Raw genomic sequence first — 19,867 nt, forward strand, 5'->3', positions numbered from 1 at the left:
GCCCACCTTCTTACTTTAATCTTTCAGAGACCGCTAGAGTAACATGCAGTTGATGTGACTCAACATACTGATTCATCTCAGTCTTTGTCGGCCTTCTGCTGCCTGGAATAATAAGCCGGACTAGCACCTATAGCATTAGATTTACAGTGAAATTCTAGCAGTTGATCAGATATTGATCCTTTGTGTTAGGCAGAGTTACACCTTAAAAGTAAATCAGATTATTGCATTAAGAAGTACAAAGGTTGTGATCAAGTACATTGTTATGAGCTAACAGCTTGCCAGAAAAGATTACAAATACACTGATAAGTGCTTTATACACCGTTAAAGACGTTTTCAGTAGTCTTCATTTTGTGTACTGAAGTAAAAGAGGGAAGAAGGAAGTGCACAGTGGTATATTATCATGAAGTTTCAGTCAGCTAAATGTGTGAGGATGTCTGAAATTGTCATCATCTACTTGTGAAACCTCAATTTCTACTTTTTAATATATGACTTGGCAAGCTGAGTGTGGTCCTTTAAAGATTCAATAAATAGTTTGACAGGAATACTTTTGTCAGAAAAAAAGCAGGAAACCTTTTCATTAATATCACTATTTTTAACATAAATTATTTTATTAGTTGTTATTCCATTACTGAACTCCGAAACCTTCAATGTCCACTACCACAGCATGACCTGCTCTTATAGAGCAAATGATTAGCAGACATCAGGAAAAGATTAACCTGAAGAGCAAAGGTTGAAAATCGTCATGGCAAAGCCTAGCTTTTTCCAGAAGTATTCCTCTCACTTTCTAGTTAGGGTACATTGCCTATGAACCATAACCCTTAATTACAGAGGAATAGGAACCAGTGTTTAAAATCTTTTCAAATGTGTATGATGGAAACAGAAGTTGAAGCTGGAATAGTTTCCTTCTTGTATGCAAAATACTTCTTTATATATACATCCAAAGATATACATACATACACATCTATGTGTTTTACATTCATTTGCTCTATACCAGAGAATGACCTTTGAAACTCACAAAAAGTCATCCAGAGAGAATATTCAAGCTGTTTTCTGCACCTAGGCAGCTTTTAAGACAATCAAATATGCATATATACATAAAAGCAAGATACTAGACTTAACTGAAACTGGCTCGTATTTTTACAATAGAGGTTGAAATTGAAGAAATGAGAGACCAAGAAATTGCCTCATACAGGTGGCACAGAACACACAAATTCATTGCCACACCATTTTCAGTAATTTACCAACAGTCCTGGCTATTCAGGGAGGCCCCAGCTGACTGGAGGTTAGCTAATATGACATCAATCTACAAGAAGGGCAGGACGGAGGATCTGGGGAACAACAGGACTGGCAGTCTGACCTTGGTATTAGGGAAGGTTATGGAGCAGATCATCTTGAATGTCATGATCCAGCACGCATGGGACAATCAAGTGATCAGATGCAGCCAGCACGGGTTTATGGAAGACTTGTCCTGCTTGACTAACCTGATCTCCTTCCATGACAAGATAACTCACTTATCAGATGAGGGAAAAACTGTGGATGTTGTCTACCTGTAAAGTGCTTGACACTGTTTCCCACAGTATTGCCCTGGAGAATCTGGCTGCTCATGGCTTGGACAGGTGCAGAGTTTGCTGGGTGAAGAACAAGCTGAATGGTCAGGCCCAAAGAGCCCTAGTGAAGGGAGTTCAATCCAGTTGGCAACTGGTCACCAGTGGTGTATCACAGCCCTCAGTCTTAGAGCCAGTTTTGTTTAACGTTTTTATCAATCATCAGGATGACAGGATTGAGTGCACCCTCAGTAAATTTGCAAGCAACACCAAGTTGGGCAGGAGTGTTGATCTGCTTGAGGGTAGGAAGGCTCTGCAGAGGGATCTGAGTAGGCAGGATCGATGGGACAAATCCAATCACATTGCTTCCAACAAGGCTAAGTGCCAGGTCTTGCACTCGGGTCGTAACAACCCCATGCAGTGCTATAGGCTTGGGAAAGAGTGAGAAAGTTGCCCAGCAGAAAATGATCCGGAGGTGCTGGTTGACAGCCTGCTGAACGTGAGCCAGCAGCGTGTCCATGTGGTCAGAAAAGCCAAGGGCATCCTGGCCTGCACCAGAAGTAGCACAGCCAGCAGTACTAGGGAAGCAACCATCCCCTTGTACACAGCACTAGTGAGACCACACCTCAAACACTGTGTTCAGTTTTGGGTCCCTCACTAGAAGAAGCACATTTAGTTGCTCAAGCATATACAGAGAAGGGCAAGGAAGCTGGTGAAGAGACAAGAAAATGAGATATATGAGGAGTGGCTGAAAGAACTGAGGCTGTTCAGTCTGGACAGTAAAACAGTAAGACCTCATCACTCTCTACAAGCACCCAAAAGGAGGCTAGTCCCGTTTCTCAGGTGTCAAGTGATAGGATGTGAGGAAATGGTCCCAAGTCGCATAAGGGGAAATTTAGTTTGGACGTTTCAAAGATCTTCTTCATGGAGAGAATGGCCAAGCACTGGAACTTGCTGCCCAGGCAAGTGGTGCAGTTCTCATCCCTGAAGGTTTTTAAGAGGCACGGCTATAATGGAATATGGTTTAGTGACGGGACACAGCAGGTCAGGCTGATGGTTGGATTTCATGATCTTGAAGGTCTTTCCCAACCTAGATAATTCTATCATTCTATAACTCTACGTGAACACGAGAGCACGTAGTGCTTTGTGGGGGCAAGGGCTACCAGATCTAGCTCTGTGAGAGGTAATAGAACATATAGAATAGCACAACACTGTGCAGTGTAACATGCAACTGTGACCGGCTGTACATGACCACACATTCAGAAGCTTCTGCATCACATCTAATTCTGTCTTTCTGCTTATGCACATCGGTCCAGGACCTCTCAGTATCTCAAAACATGGAATCATGTTACCTTGACAAATTTGTCAGCGGGCTAGAGACAGCTGCAAATGAGACTGATCAATCCTTTTATAGTACAAGCTAAGCCAGTCACATTATTTTGCAATTGTTGCTGCCTAAGAGTGTTGGTTGCAGTGGCTTGGCTGACGTACAGGAAGGTAGAAAGTCACTGTAACCTGATCCTGTGTCCTAATCCTAAGACTCTGATTACGCTCTGCTTATTTTCTTGAAAGACTTCTAGCTTGTTCTGAAATAGTAGAATATAAGCTAAAACTATGATTTCAGTATAAACATTAAGAAAATAAAATCATCTAAATTAGGAAAAATCCCTAACACAAGTTAATGCAGATTCACTGCTGCCTCAGAGGCAATGGCATTTTCATCATGGATTAAATAGATGGTTACCTTTCCATACTGGTAAAAGAAATGTAGAAGAATACATAACAGCAAAATTGAATCTTCCACTTCTTCAGCTTCCTCAGGCAAGACATCGTGTAGGGATTGTGCAAGTAACTGTATCTTTTGCTAGTTAACAAGACTATACCTGAAACTGTCTGGGAGTACAAAGGAACTGCCAGAACTTCTCCAAGTACATTAAGCGTTAAGCCTATAAAGCTTAAAGAAGAGCTACAAAGAACAAAGACACTTAAGGCATTAAAAGCAAAGTGCAAAGACAGGCATGGTCAGTTACATCATGTCAACTTTTGGGGTAAGAGGAGGCAAAGACTACTGCACAATCAGCAGCTGCTCTAGAAAAAGATGTGGGTTAACTACCAAGGAAGTTCACTTTACTACTGTGCCCCTTATTATGAAAACTAAAAAACATCAAAGAGCTACTGAATCAACAATGAACTGCTAAGTCTAGTGACAATTAGCTATTTCCTATTAGTTTTACAGAGCTCAAGCCCTGTAAAAATCATATGCTGGTACACAAGCAAGAGTTTTTTAGCTTGATTCAGTTTACATCCTGAGAGAACAAACTAACTCTAGAAATTGAAGAAGTGCTTAAACTCAAAAAAAGGTGGAAAAGGAAGTTCCTATTTTTACTTAAGCTGGTTTTAAGGAAAATAATCCAATCATTTTGCTTCTTAAAAGACCACTACTGTAACAGGAAGATGAGACAGCATTTCCATTTAGCATTCAGTATTTGTATAGCAACAGCAAAACACCCTCAGCTGAAATACACAATTAGGAAATACACAATTAGGAACATACACCAAATGAGTGTTTTGCTAGAAAGGATTCTAGATGCATGATACATTACATGCTGAGCCTTTCATTTAAGAGAATGACTTCACCCTTTGTTTGCAAAAAAAGAGAATTCTATGTTAAAAAAATAAATCCAAGTAATTTATATATAGTTGCTACAAGTGTAGGAGATGTTATCTTTCGACACAAAACCAAAACACATAATGCTCCTAGTTTTTGCAAACTACAATGAATGAGATTGAAAGCGCTCTTGCCAGCACGTCCACATTATGAATCAAGATTAACATCCCTGACTATTCGATTTTTACAGTATATTACAGGCAAATACTTTATCTAATTAGTATTTTTTCATTATAATTACACATAATGGTTAGTACATGATTGCTTTTCCCAGCAAATTACTTAAATTAATGAAATCTTCTGGGAATGTTTTAACTTGCAGATACTACACACTGTAGCATTCCATTTTTAAGGCAAGTACTCTAATTAGTTTCCCTTATTTAACACTTGAATGCCTTCAAGCAACAAAATTGAAATATTGACAGTACGAAAAACTTTTAGTATAAAACTGAAAAATTAAATCTATTCAGACAATGTCTTCAGCATTTTGCTCAACCATTTTGATAATTCTTATACACATGGAATTAACACAAAATATTTCATTCATCCTAGCAGCACCTCTGGCTTGATGCCAGTGAAATCACAATGTTGTATTTAGTCTAACTTCATAACAAAACAGAAGCTAATGCATGTACACTGCATGGGAGACTCAGACTAACAATGTTTACCATTGTAAGAAAACACAGAAACCTGTTATGTTGTACTGTAAGCATAGCTACTTCAGGAGTCCAAAATCTTGTCCTTTTTTTTTTTTTTTTTTTAAACTCCAGATAGCATCAAGAGGAAGATGCTGTCTATCACATACAGTGCTTAAGTTGAAGCAAAAGAAATTCCCACCCACAACTATTTCTCTACAACATTTGTTTTTGCCTGCAACTAATAAAAATTATATATATGTGACAGGTTGGAGAACAGATCAGAAGACATAAAGCTGGAATTACATTTTTTTAAAAAATACCATTCCACTGAGGGAAGAACATTTATAAACTCAAATACACTTGGAAATGGGACTTCTGCAAAGGAAGATCAGTGAAAACAATCAGTAAGTTGAGAGTGAACTAGTGTATTGCTGGTTACATTCCTCCACCAAGATCCAAGGTAAAGGACCGTCTCCTATTCTGGTTTTGTTTCAGGCAGCTAGAAAACATATCCCTAAAGTTTTAATACAATCCCCTAGCAGATTTTAAGACCAACATTGTAAACATCTACTGAGCTTCCTAGCAACCTAAAAATCTCTGAAATTCAATTGGCGTTGTACATACAGATACCTCTTTCTCCCCATACATGTATACAAAGTCATTTCCTAATTTGACAAATACTCAATTATTGGCCTAGATAACCACATTGTATAATAAAAAAAAAATCAGGGATACTAAGCACACGTAACATATTAATGAACAGTAAAGGTAACTAACATCTTGAGAAGTCTCTGTAAGCAGTCATAGAAAAAATAAACCATACAAACTAAACTATGGCAACTATTAACTAGAGACAGATAGACAAGAAAGACAACGCTTGGAATATGAAAGGGAAGCACGTATGATATTAGGAAAGATAAGTGTCATTTTGGAAAAAAAAAGAAACTATCAGGAAGGAACGAAAGGAAAGAAAGAAAGCATTCAAAGACACAGTCATCTTGGTCATTAGCGAAGGGGTTGACGTTGTCCAAGAAGGCGCTTTGCTGTTTATACCAAATGACTTCTTAACCAGAAGAACTTTTCGGTATGGAAAAGGCTAACAGAAACCAAGATCCCAGGACTAAAAAGAATGTATAACCTCTCTATTACACTGCTACTACGTGTATTTGTGTCTAATCAAACAACACACTGCCTGTAATCTGGCTGCAGTACACAAAGTGACAGTAACGTCACCTCGCTAGAAAACTGACTCTTAAGATGGCTGTCTTAATTCTACAGATAAAAACACATAAGTTGCCTTTAAAAGATCTAACTGTACTGAAATAGTAAATGATTAACATATTTACAAAAGAACTAATTGGTTCTGTAGACTATTTATTAGAAGTACAGTTTTAGCAAGTGTCTGTTAAGAAAATATTTTCTTCAAAGTTTTCTTGCCCCGACTTTCTACATTATTACAGTCTGTTTTACCTTGGATACTTCTGGGTTTGCTGGCATTATCAAAGTCACAGACTTTCTCCCACTTATCTCTCACTGCTTCAGGAGTCATTGGCTGATCCTTTCCTCTGACAATAGCACCCAAGGATCGCTCCCAGCGCACTAATTAATAGGACAGAAATGGGAGACATTGAACAGAGTTCAAGCTGTCTGTCACGGCAAGAAACAAACAAAAAAGAACATTTAATTTCTTTAGAGCACTTTTCATCTAGGCCACTACTTTCAAGACTGTGGAAGAGAGGAAAGGTTAAATGCACTCCAATCTAACTCACCAGTATAACATAGAGCTGGACTAAAAGGACTCACTGGTTTTCACTAGCATTTAGAAAAGTATTAGCACTGGTTGTAAATTTCATTAAAGCCAACAACAGATTGCTTTTTTGGAAATATTACTTCTGCTTTCAGATTCTGTCTAGTGAAATGCTGTAGCTAGTATGCACCTACAGACATTCTTTTCTGGTATGATTTTGGCTACTGCTAGTTAGGGACTATACGGAAACTATACGGAAAATGTGAAAACGATCTGTTATCTATGTTAGAATGTTTATACCAGTAGTCAGCATCTCTAAATGGTCCCTGCAGTCATATTTCAATACTGCCATTTGAGAGAAACTGTTAAAGCTAACATGAAGTCAGCTCTGGAAGGATATAGGTTCCCTAGGCTGCAATTAATCCTTAAACTGTTGTGTTGTTTTTGCTTTTAGTTATCAATACACAATGAATAAACCTCACTAACGACCTGCTTTCATTTTAGGGACAGGAACAGGAGCCACTATTATGATAAAGGATGGTATTTACTTTTGACCAGGGATGAGGAGAAGCCAGAGACTTTTCACTGCATCAAAAGTCAGCTCCTTGTGGAGGGCAGCAAGAGGTTTGGTGCCCCAATTTTTTCAATCTATTTAATACAGAAAAAGCTATTCCACTGCCATCAAAACATCTACAGTTAGTGACAAATATACAAAATCCGCTTTTTTGTTTGTTCTTCTTCTTTCCCCCAAGTGGGCAAAACACATTTTGAAAAAAGGAGAAAGCACTTCTTGAATTAAATGGCCCTTCCAACTAACAATATTCATGTACACTGAAAAATCCCTGAACAGTTTAGGAAAATAATGTCAGTATTAGGGTCAACAAATGTCTTTAGAAAAGACATTTCACATACTGAATTAAGTTTTCCATCTGGGAAGCACTCAGAACTATCTGTGAGTTTTCTTTACTTGCATATTTAAGCTAGTTACTAGAGTCACTCAATATTTACCTGGCATAGCTACCAGTTATTAGAAGACAAATCACTTCCAACTGTTAATGTGTATCACTAACATTTTTACAACAGTATAAACACAGGTGAAAAACACCTAAGACACAGACTGTTTGCCATTATGTGCTACTTTTATACCATGAAAATTGGAAGGAATCAAGAAGAGGCAGAAACGTACACTTAGGACCCAAAAAAAAATTCTTCTTAACTTCAGCTATAGCTTTTGATCCAAGAATTAAAGACTAGTCAGGCACATTTCCAATTACTACTAATCAGCTCAAAGCATAACAGAACACATTCTTAAGTTACCAGCTTCCTCCATGCATAGCAAAATTTGTAACTTGTACTTAAAATAAGCAATTCCCTGAGAATGCTAGATCTTTGCTTATTTTCTGTGCCTAAATTAAAATGTCCTAAGCAGAGGTTAACTGCAAAGTCTGCATACTTTTGCTGTCAATTCAAAAACCAAAATCCATCTTGCAATAAAATGTACTTACATTTTCCAATCCATCCAGCTCCCACCTGTAAAGAAGAAGAAAAATCATCCACTTACCGTATTACTATGCAAACTTTTCATGAGGCAAGAAAACAAAAGTATACTTCAGAACCAAATCAACATAATAAAAATTTCTGAACTGCCACTAATTGAATATTAACAATGGAATGTGAGCAACAAAATTTTAAGGACATGATAACATCTTCCACCCAATTTATGAACTAGCAATATGATGAAAGTACCTACGTGTTCCATAACTAATTCATCCTTCCTGCAAGTTGATTCCTGTGTTTGAATGATTTATAAAAACACAAATTTCCTTTTGAAGTTGTTGCTTTGGTGTGTTTTCAAACATAAGGTTACAATAAGAATTGTAACAATCAATCAGTATATCTGAGCACACACCAGAATTTGATAACTTTGCTGTTCTCTGACATACTTGTCATAAACAGCACCACAAGGTAAATGTTTCTATCTGTGCTCCGAGTATGTGTTTTTTCCCATATTAATTCAGTTTCAGCAAAAAAAAAAAAAAAAAAAAAAAGACTGCAGAGGCTAAAGCAAATTACCAGTTTACAGCTGGGACAGGGAAAAAGGGGGGTGGCAGGAAAGAGCAGAAAAAAAAAGAAAGAATTACCTCAAACAGACTGCCATTCTCCATACAGCTCTCATGGCAAAGCCAAAGAACTAATGGAGCAACATACTCTGGTTTGAAAGCATCGATCAGATCTGGAATAAATTTGAGGGGGAAAATCATAAATTAGAAATATGATATGATTTCATCAAACCTTGCTAAATTTCCGTCTTACTGGCAACCTGAAACAAGGGCAAGCCAGACAGACAGAAGCCTGACGGAGATGTATCTGAGCAATTTCCCTTTCTATTTGTTATGGAGTTATAAATAAAAGAATGTGAAAAGAATTGCAGCTGCTGAGTATCTGAGAAACATCACGTTTGTAAATATCAAGTTTTCTAAGTGATATACTGGGAATTATAAGCCCCGCTAAATTTATGTATCAAACGATTTCTTTGGATTTACATGGTCATCTGGCATAGAAGAAAATCTTAAAATGAAGAAATTGTCACAGACCAAAATTGGTTGTCTAGACAGCTCTTAGCATGCGTTCTACACACTTCCTGAAAAGCATAACTGAATTTGTTTAGTTTCCTTTTCCAGCTTACAGAATATTTTTCTTTCAACAGTAATAGATACATAACTGTAGCCGAGCTAAAGGTCAGCCAGTGTTTTCAAATATACTCTGAGATAAGAGCTGGAAAAGTTTGGCATTACCCACACTTCTTTAACAGCAAAGCTGAAGTAACAGAAGTTTATTTTTAGAAGTTCTTCAAAGGTAACAGGAAACAGAACTCTATTTAATATGGTTTTTAAGTGCATAAAAAAAGCTGCAGGGTTTTCTAAAGTATTGAATTTCATGCCACACACCATTTAGTTTCAAAAGTTAACACTAGGTGTCATCCCTAATGCTACTAATCCACTATTAAATACAGAATTAGGTGGTAAAAGTTTTTTTAAAAAAGGAAAAAGATGCAAACTTTTGTACAACTCTAGCAAGAACAAACCTAAACAGACTAAGTTGAACATACACAACTGTTGTAATACTACAGCATAGTTGCTTGCAGACATTTAACAATGGATGACAGGGAAGTACTGACTAAGCTTACAACGATAATTTTACACGACATATGAAAATATTTTTGAAGCACTGGAGTCTAAACCTTTTAAGAGTATTCAAAAAACAGGATACGGAGAGAGGGAGCCAGGTATGGAATAAGCAATCAGAGCTGCAGTCATCTTATGTGGACCTGATGATCTCACTCTTCTTAAAATGACTGAGAAAGAAAATTAGGAAGCAGTTTTATCGCTTTATGTAAAAAGTCCTCAGGGAATTCCAGCTAGTGAAAACCTCTTTAAACTTCAAGAGCTCTGGGCTGCAAGCTTAACATATGTGACGCTTAGGTAAGTGTAATAAATCCACAGCAATAACAACCTATAGAGATGTCAGATTAAAAATTTATGATCACTTGGGTTATTTAGACCTAAAGCAGGATGCTTTACATAGGACTTAACTAATGAAACAAAATCATCTATTCAATCTATGTATAACTATACAAAATATAGTTTTTTGCTACGCTGTCTGTCAGTCTGAAAAATGTAATGATTCTGCTAGCTTTGAACTTTCCCTGTCACTAGGCAAAAGAAGTAGGGCTGGGGGATGAAATAAGCTGACTGAAAGCAACTTCTTTTTACAGAGTTTTCTTGCTTTGACTCTTTTTTGATTCTCTGGTCATTTGCCGAAGTAAATAGTCACTCTATTTATCCTAAATTTATACTTTACACACAGCTGTCTCCCATGACATACTCTATAGTGACTTCTCAGTGCAATGCTCTATTAAAACTTGTTCAAGTACTCAAAGATTATTAGCTGTGCAATACAGAAAAACATACTAGGTAACTCAGTTCATTATCGTCTGCTGCTGATCATGAAAAAAAGGAGTACACGCACAACATGTGTAAAAATGGTATTTGTAAATCAGACAATACTGGAAGTGCAGACACACTATGCACATACATTATTCTACATCTAACAGAACAAACAAGCCTTTTCACTACCTCAGGGAAGATCTTGGAAGAGACTGTAATTAAAAAGCCTTGCTACATGAAATTGCTTTTGCAAATTACAAAAATTGTTTCGTATCTTATAGCAGAAAATAAGGATTCCTTACAACAACCAGTCAGTTGACAGTCCAAAGAGCAAAAGACAGTAGAATAATGAATTAGCAGTTTCTTAAGTGCAAAGGATTTCCATTTTCCAATAACAAAGTTAGCTATGCTTCAGTCCACTGAAAAAAATGTCTGCACACATACACCTTAAATAATTCACCTTGTGGCATGACAGTCTGGGTCAGTCTGGATCCAGCAGTAGGAGCAATGGTGTTGCAGTGGATGTTGTACTTCCGGCCTTCAATTGCAATTGTGTTTGAAAGACCCAAAAGGCCAAGTTTTGCAGCACTGTAGTTGGCCTGACCAAAGTTTCCATAAATTCCAGCAGCTGAGGAAGTCATAATTATCCTTAAGGGAAAAGAAAAAAGTTACATGACTTCAAGTTGTTTAATTCTTCACAACAGTATTTTACAACTTTGGCATTATATTTTCCATATTCTACCAATGAAAGTGTGGAAATAAGAATCAAAGCACTATTTTGGGTAATAATCAGATGCCTTTTCAGGGTCTGACAGATGGAAAACATTGGACAAATCTTGAGGAGCTGTCATAGTAGCAGAAAACTAACAATGTCACGTGCCTTCCTGAGTTATACTGTGAAACAAGAATATACACTTTGTGACAAAATTATGGCATAGAAGAATGTATTTTCTTTTCCTGCTCTAACTACACTTCAAATGGCGATATTCTTATTAATAACAAATGACTTCAGCAGTCAGAAAAACTAACTTTATTGAAAATGACTTCACCTTTTTATCTACCTTGTAACATCCAAAAAAGCATTCTTATCGAATTCACAGAAAACTTCAAAGAATCCTAATGTGCACTAAATAAGCAAAAGAAGAAGATCACAGAGTCTTGCCCTTTGCTGTTCCCTAATATTATGGCTGTGGAGATGACTGAACTGTTCGTAAGACAGATCTAAAGTCACTGAAGTTTATAGCTGTTCTGAGGCAAGATAACACTGTGCTGCATGTCTTCTTATAAAACAGAACCCAAAAGAAAAAAAGTGTCTACACCTTCACATTTAAAAGAAGCCTTCAGTCCAAATCTACTAAAAGCACACCGCATATCTAGGATCAAAATCTATTTCATTTTTTATTTTCACTTGCCTCACTGGCAACAACCCACTGTTTTTAATCGAAATATAGAGATATGTTACAAGTACTGGCTCAATATCACCAAGACAAAAACAGTTACAAAATCCATACCAAACAGGCATTTTGCAGATGGCACACATCTATACGTACACCGCAGAAGTACTCACTACCACTGTTACCTGAACAAATACCTAAAAGGATCCCAGAGAAGTGCATCCTAACTGGTTGCAACTTCTACACTTTTCCCATGTATTCTGCATGCTGATCTCTTCCCTCACCATTCTACTTTAGTTCCCTGGAATGAGAATGAACGTGAGTTTGGTCACAGAATGATAAAGATATTAATACCGCTTTCGGCATGTGGGCACTACCGTTAAGATTAACATAATCCCATCAGTGTTTTGATAAATGCAACAAAAACAGAAAAAAATAAAGATCTGAAGTCACTTCACCCTTTCAGCCAACATACAGAAACAAACTTAGCACATACAATCATAGAATCATAAAAGGTTGGAAAAGCCCTCCAAGTTCATCTGGTCCAACCATCCCCCTACCACCAATGTCACCCACTAAACCATGTCCCTAAGCACCACGTCCAACCTCTCCTTGAACACCCCCAGGGACAGTGACTCCACAACCTCCCTGGGCAACCCGTTCCAATGCCTGACTACTCTTTCTGAGAAGAAATGTCTCCTCACTTCCAACCTGAACCTCCCCTGGCACAACTTGAGGCCATTACCTCTAGTCTTATCACTAGTTTCCTGTGAGAAGAGGCTCACCCCCGGCTCCCCACAACTTCCTTTCAGGTAGCTCTAGAGTGCAATAAGGTCTCCCCTGAGCCTCCTCTTCTCCAGACTAAACAACCCCAGTTCCCTCAGCTGTTCCTCACAGGACTTGTGTTCCAGGCCCTTCACCAGCTTTGCAGCCCTTCTCTGGACACATTCCAGGGCCTCGATGTCCTTCTTGTAGTGAGGGGCCCAAACCTGAACACAGTACTTGAGGTGCAGCCTCACCACAGCAGAATACAAGGGGTCAATCACCTCCCTGGTGCTTCTGGCTACACTGTTCCTGATACAAGCAGAGATTTTGTCAGCCTTCCTGCCCCAAGCCTGTAGCGCTGTGTGGGGTTGTTGTGACCAAAGTGCAGGACCTGGCACTTAACCATGTTGAACCTCACCCCATTGGCATCTGCCCATCAACCCATCCTCTCCAGGTCCCTCTGCAGGGCCTTCCTACCCTCCGGCAGACCAACACTTCCCCCCAACTTGGTGTTGTCTGCAAACTTACTGAGGGTGCACTCAATTCCCTTATCCAAGTCATCAATAAAGATATTAAAGAGGATGGGCCCCAACACTGACCCCTGGGGAACACCACTGGTGACTGGTCGCCGACTGGATTTCACTCTGTCCACCACCACTCTCTGGGCCTGGCAACATGCCACAACTTCTAAGTCAAATACCTTTGCCCAAACGGAAATAAAAAAACAAGCCCTTAAGACCCACAAGCAGAACTGTATGCACCTGTCATCTGAATAAAGAGCAGGAGAAGAACCTCTCAGACTTGCAGTAACAGGCATGTAATACACATTTCTAGTGAGTAATAATGAAATGAAGTGTTATTTCTATAACCCTACAGTTCCTGACTGGGATATCTCCATCTTCGTGGACAGAACCTGTAAAAGTGGATGGGGTAGGAGGACAGAACTGAAAGTGCTTACATATCTGGACTGATTTTTGTTTAACCCCAGTGACAGTGAAAGAAAAGGATGCAAAACTCCTCCTTTAACTTAAAGGCATGCATCAGTCTGCTATGTCTTACTGAAAAAAAAAATTAAAATTTTTACCTGCCAAACTTCTGATTTTTCATATGATTCCATGCAGCTCGGGTGACAAGGAATGATCCCCTCAAATGAATTCTATGAATTATATCTAGGAACAAATTAATTGTAATTTAATATACCCAGGATTTTGTCTGCACATTTGAAATACAACATTTGCTTCTTCTTGACAAAAACTGCACTCTGTTCACATTCTGAAACTGTGACTAGAAAGGTTTGTTTTGTTTTCTTTTTTAAAGATCATTTTGAAGTGTTTGTCTGAACATATACTGACCATCCCTTCCTCCTCTTGGGATGGAGATCTGTATAGAATTTACAAGCATCCAAAACTCCTGCCCTTGAACAGAGTCAAGTAAGGCCTACAAAAGCTATACAATTTTTAAAGAAGACTGCTCAACTAGTTTATCAGCACCTATCAACTCACTGGAGGTTGCCCGTGCTCTCTTCTGTCCCTTGGCACGTCAGTTTTCTTTCCTCTGTCCTTAGTTCTGGGTCTTTCAACCCTATTTAGCATTCAGTCAGCGCTGGTGCTAGGAATGCATTCTGCTCACAAAAACCGTACTGTGTTTCTCACATGGATCTTTTTTCTATTTCACTCAGTAACTAGGAAGGGCAACTAGGGCCTTTCTTTCCCTTGAGAAATTCACCCACCTACCACACACCGCAGCACAGATCTGGTTTGCAAGCTGAACACATGGCAACTGAACACAAGCATGTTATAACTAAGCTCTCAAGGCAAAGATAATTCTCTGATCTGGCACAGACAGCCTTCCCCCTCTTTTCTTGCCTGAACAAATGGGAGGGATGTACCTTCCATGTTTCACACTAAGTTAATTTCAAAATTTATCAACTCACCCCAATCTTCATCACTTATCCGAACAAAGGAACGGTCTCTTAGAATCCTAAAAAAACATCATCAGGAAAACCAAAATGGAAGATGAATAGTGTTTACACAAAAGTAACATCCCACAATCATGCAGGAAAATATTTTCATGTTTACTTACCCAGCATTGTTTATAACAATATCTGAAAAGAGAAAAAAAATACACTGACAAAATACAAGGTTACTTCCATTTTTCTCCTAGTTCTATAAAATACATATAGACAAACATAACACTGCACTCATACATTATTTTACTATTCTATACTATAGCTCCTTGTTCTGATTAGGCAAACTCTACCACTGAACAATAATTAAGACTAAATACCTGGGTACAGGCAAGTCTCAGCCTACTGACACAACAAAGCCAGATAAAGAAGAAGTTGAGAAGTTATGGCTACCTGGGAACACAATACTTGCAGGATGCAGCCATCCTGCTGTTTTGCAGCTTGCTTTGTATTTCACTGCACTCCAGATTATGCAGTTCGTGCCACCACCTTTGTTGCAGTAATCTCAAACAAAAAAGTTGGAAGCACTAGAGTTGTAGAGCCACTAAAAAACCTGAACCATAACCTTTTATCAAATTTTTAATTTGAATCTTCTTGGCTGTGATCACATGTAATATTAGCCATTTATGCATAAAAAACTAAGTAAATTTCACAGTTAAGGAGTGGCAATCATATGCAAAAGAGGACCTTTACTTGTTAGATGAAACAACTCAGGCATGGCTGTTTGTTGTTGTTTTTCTTTTTCGTGTTTGGGCATTTCGATTTTCACATATGCAAAAGAGCTTCCCGAACATGTCAGAGCCTATCTGACTCTCCAGTTCAATTATTTATCTTAATTTTATGCAATTAGTTACAATAATTGATGAGCTCTGTGCTTTGATACAGGAATTGTTAAACATTACATATGTACCAAAATTCTGCAGGGCAGAATCTTATACTAAGCTTTAAACTTCTGCTAAAAAGTAACAAGAGAAAAAAGCTGCCTATTCAGATTTAAAGGAGCATGTCCCCGCAATCTAATGAAATTGAGGGCTTGTGAGTACAGAGCAACTGCTGTCATGCCATATTTCATACACTTGTTAACTACACTGTCTATAATGGTGCTGCACTTGCAAACAAGTAATAAGAATTAAGCAACTGTACCTATCCTCCCAAAAGCCTCAAGTGCTGACTTCACAAGCTTTTCACCATCTTCCACTGAATCTATAAGAAAAAAAGCATGAATTTAAGTAAATCCAACTGGAAACATTAACTTCAAGGACATTAATAGCTAATTCCACAAAGCTAAGAAAATATATTGTGTACAACCCCAACATAAAATAAATTTAGTCACCATTTACATATGGCCTAAAGCAAATTCCAGTCAGTAAGTCTAAATGCTGCAATGTTTGGCACTGCAAGAAAAACAAGAAGCCAAACAAGTAAAAACAGTCCATCTGCATTTTGCCTCTGGTAACTGCAGCTGGACACTTCTTCAGTAACCCAATAATGAGATAGCGTATGAAAGAAAAGGTTATTAATAGAAGAATATGAATTAGAAAACCCTTTATGAACTTGCTTTTAGCATCTCTGCCTCCTTGCTCCAACTTACCATCCACCTATTTAGTTTATATGATATTGGCTAGCTAGCAGTAGTCCTTTATTAACTTTCCATTTAAGGTGCCCACTATAGCTAAAGATAAAGCATTAAAGTAGTTTGGAAGAATAACATACCATAATTGGGTACTGCTTTCCCTCCTTTTGCTCTGATTTCATTGACAACTTTGTCAGCAGCTGAGGAGCTCTTGCCATATCCCTTGAAGTCACCTCCAAGATCATTCACTGTGCATCACAAAGAAATAATTGTTTGATCGTTAATCTCAGACTTTCTTGTCTCTGGTTATCTCATTATCACACTAGAAGTTTTAAGGAATATGAATAAAACCTCTTGCATCAGGATCCTACTGAAAATTTCAGATAATTAGAGAAGATAAGTAGGTCATGTTATTGGTTTTAAAAAAAAAAGTAGGATGATATACACTATCATTAAAAAAAAAAAGTGAAACAACTTTTGTTTTTTCTCTCCACCATGCACACAGCTTATTTTCCTTGCCCAAGCTACCCCTCTAACTGTGTCATTGTATTTTAGAGATTGAGATTGCGTACCAATTATAGGTGATTAATTCCGGTCTCTCGTCAAACTGCCAAAGCTACTGCATGAACTGTGAACAAGACTGGGAAGACCTTCTGCCTGTTTAACAGAGTAGCCAAAGCGTTATACGTAAACTTCGCTATAGAACAGATCAAGAGATCTGAACAAAGGGAGAAGAGCTGCCCTGGAACTTCAGATCCTGATTTTGTAGGGACAAGAGGGCCACCTGACACAGAGAGCTGCTTTGTTTGCAGACTGCTCTACATAATGGGGCACACGTCATTAACTGCAGCTGCACTGTACCAACACCATAGATTGCTGCATGTACATGTCACGAAGCTTCACAGAATTCATTAGAGGAAGAAAAAAAAAACCACGCACATTAGATTTGGTCAAAGAACTTCAAAAAAATTAGATTTCAACAGGTTTAATACGAATTTTTAAAAAACCTGAAATGAATATGGATTGACATGATTTTCTTTTGCTATGGTGAACTCCAGCTTCATACCTTCCAAGTCATCGAGCACCAGGCTATAGTGAAATTCAATTCTTGTAAGTCTGCTGTATCATCGCAAAATACATGTTGTGCTTTATTTTTTCTCCTTTTTAATTCTGCATATAAAGAGGAACGTGGCTTGCAGGACATGTGACAAAATCTTTCCCTATTACTCAAACCAAAAAGGTCTTATCTAGAATCCTATATTAAGTTTTGTGTACAGTACTTCAGGCGAGATGTGGAAACACTGGAGAAAATCCAAGTGAGTGAAAGAGGATAAAGCCCAGAAGAAGTCAGCCATGGAAAGAATTTATAAAAAAAAAAGTGCATAACTTGAAGCAGAAAGAAAGAATTAATACAGAACATGCTAACATGGTCATGTACATTACAGAACTGATGCAAAAGAGAAAGGAAATAAAATCTCCAAGCTAAATAGAGCAATATCTAACATTCTAAACACACAGCCAGCACAATTCAGGTGAAGCATTAGGGAAATTTTCCAGGTGTAGTGAAGCATTAGAACAGGCAAGGTGGGCAGACTGCTCAGTCTGCAACATCAAAGGCCTTTAACTTGACATTAAAGAAAAATCAGTTAGGATCAGGCAGGAATTCTAACCTGTCCTGGGAAAGAAGAGTAGATAATTTTGTTCTAAACATTTATACAGAGACATTCAGTTAGTCTCATTAAGATATAATGACTCTAAAAAAGACATGGTTATGTATATTTATCCTTCAATAGCAATTTTCTGAAAACAGCTTAATTAGTTACTTGGGAAAATTTAGAGCCAGTGCAGGACCTTAGGGGTGAGTGCAGACTAATACAATTGAAGCAAAAATGAGTACACTAGAACAGAGCTATTCTAAACTTAGAAAATGATAAAATAACTATGCAAGCATAACAGAGGAATCAAAACAACAGATAAATAAATTTATCTTAAGGTCAAGCTTAACATTATGTAATTTTCAGTTAAAAGTACCCAGTACAAAAGAGCCAGAGACTGCAGAAGTTGTGACAGAGCATGGCTGTAACCTGAACTGTAGAGAATTCCTCCAAGGCTACGAGTGCATTATTAGCAAGTAGTGCAGAAAAGTGGAAGCAGATCTGTGGAGTGAAACAGTCCCTGTTGAACACCTGACATCCACAGCACACCTTTTTTAAAAAACAAACCAGTTCATTACTATCTGTATGCTGGTGATAAAAACCAAAAAATCCATCTGGAACAACTTGTGCAAACTGCTAAATTTCGTCTTCCAGTTTGGCTTCCAAAGGAACTACATTCCTGCACTTCAGTATCATCCCATCCCACATTGCAAATGAAAACACAGATAGATATACTCAAGAGAGATGCTTCAAAAGCATGTCTGTAATCAAACTGAAATAGCAACACAGAAAGGCCCACAGATAGACACAGATAGAAAGCACTCTCCTCCTGCTTACAACTCCAGATGAGAAGCGTGGAAGATACCAGACATGGCAAAAAATTTGACAGCAGGCAACCTCTAGGCTAAAGGAAAAGGGAGAGTTCCACTTGGTCACTCCAGTCAGTCCAACCAAGCTGACAGCAACTCACTCAACACAAGGTTACACACAGACTGGGACTGAACAGAAAAAGCTCCTGTGCTGGGACCCCATTGCTCTTCTGCAAGTGTAGCATTTGCTCACGCATTTTATTACTATCTTCCTTCCCCTAACTTTAAAAAAAAAAATGTTTTAAAGTGGCAATCATGGGTCTCGTATCTGCTTTGGTAAGACAGTCACAGAAGTTTACAGAAGTAACTTCTCAAACACATGCAGTCAGAATCATAAGAGAACAGAATAAAAAGAAATAAATACAAGCACATAAAGGAAATAGAGGAATAGCAAAGCACTCCTCTATGAGCTGAAGAGGTACAGTTTCCAGAGGGAAACAAGAAGTTTCCCTTACAGACAGTCAATTCTTATCTTACTGATTTAGCTATTGTGCAATAAGGCCATGAGGGAAAGGGTATTGAGTATAGTCAGGCAACGTAATACATTCTCTTTCAGATCATTCCGGAAAATCAGAACAGTACTAACTACACAGAAACAACACAATTAAACATTTTGGCTACTTTAGTGACCTAATGCTTGTTAAATAAGAACTTGAGATAAGTACTCATATTCCTAGTAAATAAGGTACATATCAAAAGTAGAAATTACCAGAAAAAAATATTTTTTTAAAGTTGTCTACACAAAGACTTCTCATTTTTAATCAAGAAAGGAAAATCAATCATTTTTTATGAAAGTTTGTAAATTGAGATTGGGATGTTTATTTGAAAGCTGCAGAAATCAGTGGGCAAGTTCTTGCCCATACTCAAGAAAGTCTGTTTAAGCATTTAATCTTGAACTCAGTAACAATACCTGAACAAATTCCCTCACAGGCAGTAAAATGGCACAGGCTCACTTCTGGAGAGTGCCCAAGAACATAGCTTAACCTTCAGAATTGTGACACAGCATTTTGCAGAACTAAAGAAACCTGAACCAAATAACTAAGAAACTATCAGAAATCCTCAACTGAGAGCTATATAGTACTGTCATTGATGGCCCTTGTG

General features: G+C 38.0%; 1 protein-coding gene across 1 annotated transcript in view; it reads right to left on the minus strand.

Moving 5' to 3' along the window:
* Positions 1 to 19,867, minus strand: part of HSD17B4 (hydroxysteroid 17-beta dehydrogenase 4) — a 62,796-nt gene that overhangs the window by 39,742 nt on the left and 3,187 nt on the right. Inside the window, exons 3-11 of the mRNA XM_035568726.2 lie at positions 16,383 to 16,490; positions 15,813 to 15,872; positions 14,786 to 14,807; positions 14,637 to 14,683; positions 13,788 to 13,872; positions 11,005 to 11,192; positions 8,739 to 8,830; positions 8,103 to 8,127; positions 6,321 to 6,449 (exon numbers count right to left, since the gene is read on the minus strand). Of these exons, the coding sequence (XP_035424619.1) occupies positions 6,321 to 6,449; positions 8,103 to 8,127; positions 8,739 to 8,830; positions 11,005 to 11,192; positions 13,788 to 13,872; positions 14,637 to 14,683; positions 14,786 to 14,807; positions 15,813 to 15,872; positions 16,383 to 16,490 (756 nt within the window). The remainder of the gene's footprint in view (positions 1 to 6,320; positions 6,450 to 8,102; positions 8,128 to 8,738; positions 8,831 to 11,004; positions 11,193 to 13,787; positions 13,873 to 14,636; positions 14,684 to 14,785; positions 14,808 to 15,812; positions 15,873 to 16,382; positions 16,491 to 19,867) is intronic.

The sequence above is a fragment of the Cygnus atratus genome, chromosome Z (genome assembly GCF_013377495.2).
Source record: "Cygnus atratus isolate AKBS03 ecotype Queensland, Australia chromosome Z, CAtr_DNAZoo_HiC_assembly, whole genome shotgun sequence".
Taxonomy (NCBI): Eukaryota; Metazoa; Chordata; class Aves; order Anseriformes; family Anatidae; genus Cygnus; species Cygnus atratus.